Below are 8,972 nucleotides of genomic sequence, written 5' to 3' on the forward strand. Positions count from 1 at the left end.
GTTCTGGTTAATATCTGCCTTAATGGTTGGTCTGTTCGTACTATGATTGTGTGGTTTTGAAAGTAATGTCGCAATCGTCTTGTCGTGGTGATTAGTGCCAGCGCTAGCTGCTCTATCTTCGGATATCTTGTTTTTGTTGGTTGTAGTACCTTACTAATGAAGTATACTGGGTTTTGCTTTTTTCCTGTTTCCATTACTAGGACCGAGCTTATGGCATGGTTAGATACTGATAAATACAAATACAACGGCTTACCTGCCTCTGGTCTCTGAAGTATTGGAGGTGATGTTAAGAGCTATTTGAGTTCCATAAAGGAGTTTTCACATTCCTCCATCCATGTGAATTTCTTGCCCTTAGAGAATGTCTGGAAGAAATGATAAGATCGGTTTGCCACTGCGGGTAGGAAACATGATAGGGCGACTATTCTCCCTGCTAATTGCTAAACGTCTTTTACTGTTTTTGGGCTTGTCATGCTCAGGACTGCATTGCATTTCTCTGGGTTGGCTTCTATACCTCGTGAGGTTAGTATGAAGCTGAGGAATTTCCCTCCTTGGACTCCAAAAGCACATTTGTCAGGGTTAAGCCTCATGTTATATGCTCAGAGTTAGTTGAAAACTTCTACCAAGTCATCACAGTGTGACCCTTGTGCAGGCATTTTTGCTACCATATCATCGACATAGACCTCTATATTCCGGCCTATCTGCTGTTGAAATACTTTGTCCATTAATCTTTGATAAGTCGCACCTGCATTCTTTAAGCCGAAAGGCATTACCTTGTAACAAAAATTTCCATGTTCTGTTATAAAAGCTATTTTGTTTTGGTCCTCTGGGTGCATCAAAATCTGGTTATAACCAGAGTATGCATCCATAAAACTCAAGGTTTTGAAACCAGAAGCATTATCAACTAACTTGTCAATGCAAGGTAATGGATATGCATCTTTAGGGCAGGCTTTGTTTAAATTTGTAAAGTCGACGCACATGCGCCATTTACCTGAGTTTTTCCTTACCATTACCACATTTGATAGCCATGTGGTGAACGGATCTCTCTGATGAAGCCTGCATTGAGGAGTTTCTTGGTTTCTTCAAGTGCTGCTTGTTTTTTCTCCTCTCTGAGGTTTCGTTTCTTTTGTGCCACTGGTCGGACTATCTTATCAATCGCTAGTTTGTGGCAAATAACCTCCAGGTTTATTCCCGGCATGTCGTCCGGCGTCCACGCGAATAGGTCGGCGTTCTGGCGCAGTATATGTATGAGTTTTGTTCGCTCATCCCCCTTCAGTGCTTCTCCGATGTGAGTATACTGCTTTTCATCTGATGTTAATGTTACCCGGTGCAAGTTGTCCATTGGTTGGGATCGCTCGCCGAGGTCTTCTCTTGGGTCGAGGTCGGCTAGCATTGTGGCTTCGGCAGAATTGTGTATCGCTTGGACTTAGGGCCGAGCTATTTATTTCATTTGGATTTGCTTTAGACTAGCATTGTAGCACTGCCGGGCTTCTTGGTGATCAGCGTACACTGTTGCTATTCTGTTTTCCTGCACTGGAAACTTAACACACAGGTGTAACATGGACACTACCGCTTTGAATATATTCAAGGCGGGTCTCCCAATTATAATATTATAAGGGCTATAACAATCTACTATTAGGTACTGAATATCAATGGACTTCGACATAGGGATCTCTCCCATTGTGGTCCTTAGCCATATATGTCCCATGATTGGGACCCTTTCTCCGGAGAACCCAATTAGCTCTCCCGAGGAGGGCTGTATTAGTTTTTCTGATAACTTCATCTTTTTGAAGGTAGAATAAAACAAAACATCAGCGCTACTACCTGGGTCCAGCAGTGTTTTCCTTACCAACAGCTCTCCGACCTGGATGGAGATCACTATTGGGTCATCAAGGTTAGGGCTTGCCGATCTGAAGTCTGCTTGGTTGAAGGATATTGTGACATCTGGGTCCTTCTCCTTCTTTGGCTGCAATGTTCCCTCGATTGCCAGCATCGCCCTGTAGCTTCATTTTCTGGCCGAGTTCGTTTCACCTCCGCCTGTGTACCCCCCTGATATGTGGCTAATGATTCCTCTTGGTGGATCGGGAGTTGTCTGTTCTTTTTTGTTCTTGTTTGTCATTGCTTGTTTGTGCTCGTCCCTATCCGAGTATGCTCCTCTGGCTTTCCGGCCTTCGACATATTTGTCTAGGAGCCCTTGGCGTGCCAGTCTTTCTAGGAGGTCTTTTGCGACGATACAGTCGTTCGTGGTGTGGCCGAACTTCTGATGGAAAGCGCAATGCTTGCTTCGATCCACGAACCTTTGGTCCTGGTAGTTCCCTGCTCGAGCTGGTGGTTTTACGATTTTGGCGTTGAGAATTTCTTTGATGATGTTTTCTCTCTTGGTATTGAATCTGGTATACGTGTTGTATTTTGGTGTGAGTTTGAAGGGTCTCTTTGTATCCTTGTTGCCTGGTGGTCTGAAAGCTTTTTTCTCATCTCTCCGTTGTGGTTGTTTGTCCGACTTTTGGGCCTCGCGAAGTTCTTCGATCTCCATTTGACCTGCAGCCTTTCTCGGAACTCCTCTAGTGTTTTTGGTTTTGTTATTGCAATAGTTTCCCGGAATTTGCCTGGTCGGAGGCCGGCCTTAAGGGCATGCAGGTGGACAGCCGGATCCAAGTCTTGGATCTCCATAGTAGCCTCGAAAAATCTGGTGATGTAGTTCTTTAAACTCTCATGTTGGCCTTGCTTGATTGTGCCTAGGTAGTCTGATCCATGGACATAAATTCTCGATGCAGCAAAATAGTCAATAAAGGATCTCGCCAGTTCCTCAAAGGAGGAAATTGAACCTGCAGACAGTTTAGAAAATCACAGTAATGCAGCACCATCAAGATAAGTGGGAAAAGCCCGACAAAGCACCGGCTCATTGTTAGCGTCGTTAAAAAATATCATGGATTGAAACTTTTTGACATGAGCTCGGGGGTAACCGAACCCCTTGTATGGTTCCAGCGCCGTAGGTAGTACAAAGTTTTTTGGCATCTAGAACTTAGTGATCTCGTCAGAAAAGGGGTTCTCAAGGGTGAGCTTCTCCTTTGGTGGAGTGATGTTCAGGGAATCTGCGTTGCCCTGCGCCGAGCTTTTAGAGCTTTCTCCTTCGTGCTTTCCATTGTTCTGTGCGGACAATTCAGCTATCTGCACCTCCGCCTGGAGTTCGGCGATTTGAGCTAGGAGCTCTGCCTGTGTGGGTTGGGGGTTCCCATTGTCAGCCATGTTCGAGGATCGGGAATCCTGCAAAACGAGGTAAGACACTAAATAAAATGGATGGTGAGGTCAGATATATTCCGAGCCCACGGTGGGCGCTAAGTGATTCATCCTGGTACTGGGGTGGCCGAGCTTTAGCAATTCCGAGCAGGCGACTGTCGGAGAGGAAGAACTATACGTCGGCCTGGATCGAACACAGCGGCAAAAATACCTGCAAAAGATACTCCGACACTCAAGTCAATAATGATCTTTAGTAAATCAGTTAAGTAAAGAATAGAAGACTGAGAATGGAACCTGATCCTTAGCCGAGTATATTAGTTCGGTTTTATAGAAGCTGTTTTACCCGTTTAATGTGGATAAGTCCGAATTTATAGGTTGGTTATGGTATTCTGTTTTGGTGATTAGGTTTGTTAAGCACGTTCTCTATTTTCAAATGGGCGAGGCCGATCTTATCTGTTCATGTGCAGAGCTTTCCGGGCGGCCGAGGATAGTGGTGACGTATAGGGCTGGCAATTCATACCCTACCCGCGGGTACCCAACCCGGTCCAACCCGTTCGGGTAGGGTAGGATACCCTACCCGCACCTCAAATATAACACATATTTTATAAAAATTAGATATATAGTGAAGGAAGTGAGAGTTAAACCCACAACCTCTCTTATGTAATGACTTACAATAAGTGAACAACCACTAAACTAGTTAGTTAATTTAGTAATTTAGAGCATTAGTTTGTTGTTTTTTATGTTATTAATATGTATAAAATTTGAAATGATTGAATTTTATATTTACTTTGAAAAAATTTGATATTTTTGCGGGTAGGGTAGGATAGGGTAGGGTTTAGAACTTTAGGGTGCGGATAGGGTTAGGGTTGAGAGATTCTCAACCCGCTGGTAGGGTAGGGTAGAGTTTTAATAGAATTTTCAACCCGCGGGTAGACCCTACCCTACCCTACCCTGCCCATTGCCAGCCCTAGTGACGTATCACTTTCAATGGCATTGGAGAATCTTCCTTTGATCATAAAGCTTAAAATTTCTTCCAGATGAAAGCTTGACGTAAATGAAAGCATCGAGGTGAATGTTATCTAGATTTTTTTTTTTTATCAATAATAGGCTTATTATTGTAATTATTTTTTAGTGAGAGTATATAAAGAGTATATAGTATATAAGGTGTAATAACTCAATAAATATTTTTTAAGGGATTCTTTTCATTGTTGAAGAGAATGAAAAATCCCTTAGAAAATATTTGTTGAGTTATTACACCTTATATACTATGTACTCTTTATGTACTCTCACTGAAAAATAATTACAATAGTAAGCCTATTATTGATAAAAACATAATCTAGTTAACAGTGAACTCGGTTTTCTAATTTTTTTTATTAAGAACGTGATCTTTTTTAAAGTTTCTATTTTTATTGGTTTTTTCAAATTTTGGTGTTGTGCATGTGTTAACTGTTAATGTATGAAGTATGAACTAAAACCACTGTGATTCTCGTAACCTCTCTTCACGGTTGAGGATTCTCGGTGTAGAAAACGTATAAGTGTACCTGAAAAGAGTGGTGGCGGTGAAAACCGAAAAGTCAATTTTTTTTCAAGAGCTTTTAAAATATAAGGATTTTTTTTTTCTATTTTTGGTAAAAAGATGGGTAATCTAATATCTTGATTTAATAATAATAATATTTTATTTTACACTACCCTCATTATTATATCTGAATTTAACAATAATAATATCTTTATTTTACATAACTCCCATCATTATATTCGATGCAAAGTTAACCCACGAATAACTACTCTATTACTTTGATTATTGTGTTTCTTTTAAGAGTTAATTTATATAAGAAAAAAATCAACAGACCCCTCGAATATATATTTTTTTTACAGTATTTTTTGGTCGAACAGATCAATAATTAATTTGTCATAAATCTAAACTCTATTTAAGAATCTTAAATATCTTTGTTCAAAATTATTTGTTTCTTGGAACTGTATAAGTTTAAGTTAATCGATTCAACAGTTTTAAAAACTTATAATAATTTGTATAGAATAAATTTCTTTTAATAGTTAAAATAACTTAATTACATTAAGACATAATTATTATATAATACATCACTTAGTCATCATTAAAACATATTAAGAAGTAATATATTTAGCTACTCAACTAAAATCTTGATTATCACAAAAATCAAATATAAATCACATTTACCATATTAAAGCATAAAGTATGGGTTCAAAAACCACAAGCCTTGAGGATTAGTACAACAAAAGGCCCAATACAATGCACAGAAAACAAAATAAAACAAGTTTTTTATGTTTTGGCATAACAATATTACATATTTACAAGATAAACCCCAACTAGTGTAAAAGTGAAATTTCTATATAAAACCTACACATCCTTGGAACGGTAATAAAGCAATCTGAATTTTGCCAACTCATCAATACCATTAACACGTGTCAAATATGTGAAAGAGACAACAAGACAAAAAGTATGAGGTGCATCATTCTCCTCATCTTGATAGGTGTAAGCTATAACACCTAACATGAGATGGGATGTATTAGGAGAGTGGATCCTCTCCAATGAATAAAAAACTGGATGATGTGCAGTGTTTAATCTAACAATTCATCACATTCTTTCTTTTATTTATTTTTGGTCTCATTATTAAAATCAAAAGTGAGAGATTGCACTATATTTTGTCAAATGTTGAAAAAATTGGAAAGGATCCATTTCCGATGTATCATTGTTGTGTGCCTTTTTAATTGTTGGTCATGTGTGAACTGTTAGGTAAGTGCATAAAAAGTTATTAGTTGGGTAATGCATTGTGGATATGAAGGTTCATGAATTAATTCTAACATATTATTTTAGTGTTTTAAAAACTAATCAATAGAGTAATTTAATATTTTTAAAATAAAAATCAAATTTTTAATTTATAATACAATCGAAAATTATTAATTAATACTATAATGGTAGTTTTGTTTTTTTAAATTAATGTCAAATGACATTTTAGTCTTTTTAATCCTTTTTAAATTAATTTTCAAATATTATTTTACTCTTTTATAAATTAATTATAGGAGTATTTTAGTCTTTTTAAAAATTAAAATTTACAATTTTTAATATAATTAGATAATTTTTATTCTAAAAGCATATTTTAATCATTTTAAGATTAATTCTAAAAATTTATTTAAGTCTTTTAGTAAGGGTAGTTTAGTTTGTCTACTATTTAAAACATGTAATTTATATGCATATAGACACTCTATGCAATATTTGAAGTCATAATAATGGTGATAAATGTTATAAAATGTTATAATTTCTCAAAAGAGTGGTGCTAAAAAAAATGAGTTATAAAATCAGCAATGGAAAGCATTACATGCTATAACAAATTTAAAATAAGAGAATAAAAAAATATTATATAAAATTATTAGCAAAAATACGTAAAAATCCAGGTTTAAAAAAATTATATTAAAAGTAATAATTGCTAACTTCAGTTAAAAAAATTTAAAAAAAAGCATCAACCGATTTATCTAATTAAAACTAATTATCTACCGAGTAAAATCTACAAAGTTAAAATTAATTATCTAATTACAGTTTAATAAATAATTGAAAACTCCAATAAAAAAAAAAAAAAAAACATCAACCAATTTATAAATGTTACTCAATGTGACTGATTTAAAAACTATCAAAGAGCTAGAAAATTGTTATATATAGACCCATAAAAATTACAAACTAGTGTTGTGTACATATGCTTAGAACTTAGAAGAGTGTTAATGTATCTACCAATATAAACGTTGGCAACCAGTGTGATTTTTAAAAGTTTATTTTTATGTATATTCTTAAAAACTAAGATCATATTATTTATTATTTATTTTTATCTTTTAAAAAAACAAAACCAAAAAAATGCAAAATTTATTGGTTCAAAGTGTAAAAAAATAAAAAAACTCAACATTTTTATGTATTTTATGCCTAATCCCAAAGTGAAAGTGAATGGTATAACAAAAAAAAAACGAAAACTAAAATAACTAATAAAAAGAAAACACAAAATACATATGATATAATTTAATTCATTGTTTAAAAATAATTATGCAAATAAAAAAAATACATAGGAAAAATTAGTAATCTACGTATAAGTTTTATTTTATAACATAAAAAAAAATTAATTCAACTGATTTATGAAATTATTAATACAAGTATATATCAAATAATAAAGTATGAAAAAAGATTTATATGTTTTATTCACTTATTAAAATAAACATCTTCAAACGTTGTTTCATGTTTTTAAATACTTTAAATGTGTCTTCATTATTTTAATTTAATAATATTTTTGTCAATACTTAAAAATCTTTTAATAATATTTTTGTTAACAATTATCCTAATTTCAATTGAGATTGTAGAACATAAAAATCTCTATCATTCTCAATGACCATGTCCTACTTACTCTATGGACAGAACTGAAGCTTCAAGCTCTAGATTTGGTAGAAGCCCAAAAAGTAAAGTGAGCAGCTCAAATAACCACCATTCAAGGCTGCATTGATCATCAAACACAATAGAAACAAATCAACGTTGATAAACGTGCGTATACACGCATGTGTGTATATAGTAAGATCAGATTCTAGAGGAAGAAACTAACCAAATCATTCCAGCAAATGGAACGGCGTAGCATAAGAATTCTCCAAGGCCATGGAATAGTTCCATGGAGATTGGAGCACGAGTTCTTTCACACTGAACAGAGAATTTCATATATAGTCCAAGTAAAATCACATTCAACCAATATAAAATACCAATAGAAAATGCTGCTCCTAAGTTACCTAGTTGGAACTGAAAAACAAGTATCCAACAGAAAACTATGTGAAAGCAAAAAGTGACACAAGAACTCATAACAAAAGGAAAGATCAAACTTTGCATCAAAAAGTAGCGAACGAAGGTGTGAAGTGTAGCATAAGCAAATAAAGCAGGAATAAGGCACACAACAAATTTTCCAGCTTCTTGTGAAATCAAAGGGTCTTTACCACACAAAATCATTATTTTCCCCAAGCATATCCATAAAAGAGAGAGAGGAACACGAGCTAGACTCAAAGCTACAATAGCAGTGTAGACTAGAACACCAAATTTTCTATATTGTCTTGCTCCATAGACTTAGCCACCTAGAGTTTCCAATGCACATGACATTCCAAACTGTTTGATAAAACAAAATAATAAAACAGTTAATTTTGAAACAAAAATTTGAAGACTATGATATGAGATAAGAGAAAAAATACTTACAATAACACTGAAGCTAGAAACAGCACAAAGAGAAGTAGCAATAGCTGTGCTAGAAAGAGCAAGTTTTTCCATATGACTAATCATCATGATGAAAATTATTTGGAGAAAATAAGTTGACAAATTAACGGTTATCATAGGAAATGCTAAATAACCAACACTTTTAATCTCTTTTGCCACCATACTCCATCTTATAGTTTCTGAAAAACCACTACCTTCTGGCAACAAAAGACCCGCTTCCATGTCTTAAAGAAGGTTCTTGAAATACCAAAAACACAGACTTTGGCTTTTTCGTATGGTTGCTTTCGTTGAAAAGATTTTGAATATACACACTTAGAGACTAAACTATTTATAGCATGCGGCAAGGTATTAATGTTTCACTTGATCATTGTTTCACTTAATATTTAATATATCATTGTTAATTGTTTCAGATAGTATTATAGAAGAAAACCCCTCTTATTGTTGTGATATGATGAATCAATAAAATAGCTAAGCTTCG

The 8,972-nt window shown here is 34.7% G+C and overlaps 1 protein-coding gene and 2 pseudogenes across 1 annotated transcript; all 3 read right to left on the minus strand.

The window, feature by feature from the left end:
- Positions 1 to 1,438: 1,438 nt before the first annotated feature.
- On the minus strand, positions 1,439 to 1,990 carry LOC148550300 (uncharacterized). Its single transcript, XM_088494417.1, has one exon. The coding sequence runs from the start codon at positions 1,988 to 1,990 to the stop codon at positions 1,439 to 1,441; it is 552 nt and encodes a 183-aa protein (XP_088350543.1).
- Positions 1,991 to 2,002: 12 nt separating this feature from the next.
- LOC148550301 (uncharacterized) lies at positions 2,003 to 2,925 on the minus strand (annotated as a pseudogene).
- Positions 2,926 to 7,648: 4,723 nt separating this feature from the next.
- On the minus strand, positions 7,649 to 8,716 carry LOC107606669 (protein DETOXIFICATION 14 pseudogene; annotated as a pseudogene).
- Positions 8,717 to 8,972: the final 256 nt, after the last annotated feature.

This window comes from Arachis ipaensis, chromosome B7, assembly GCF_059453495.1.
Source record: "Arachis ipaensis isolate K30076 ecotype BB chromosome B7, ASM5945349v1, whole genome shotgun sequence".
Lineage (NCBI taxonomy): Eukaryota > Viridiplantae > Streptophyta > Magnoliopsida > Fabales > Fabaceae > Arachis > Arachis ipaensis.

Coding starts and splice junctions, on each gene's coding strand:
- LOC148550300 (XM_088494417.1), bottom strand. CDS start 1,990: ATGCTGGCAATCGAGGGAACATTGCAGCCAAAGAAGGAGAAGGACCCA.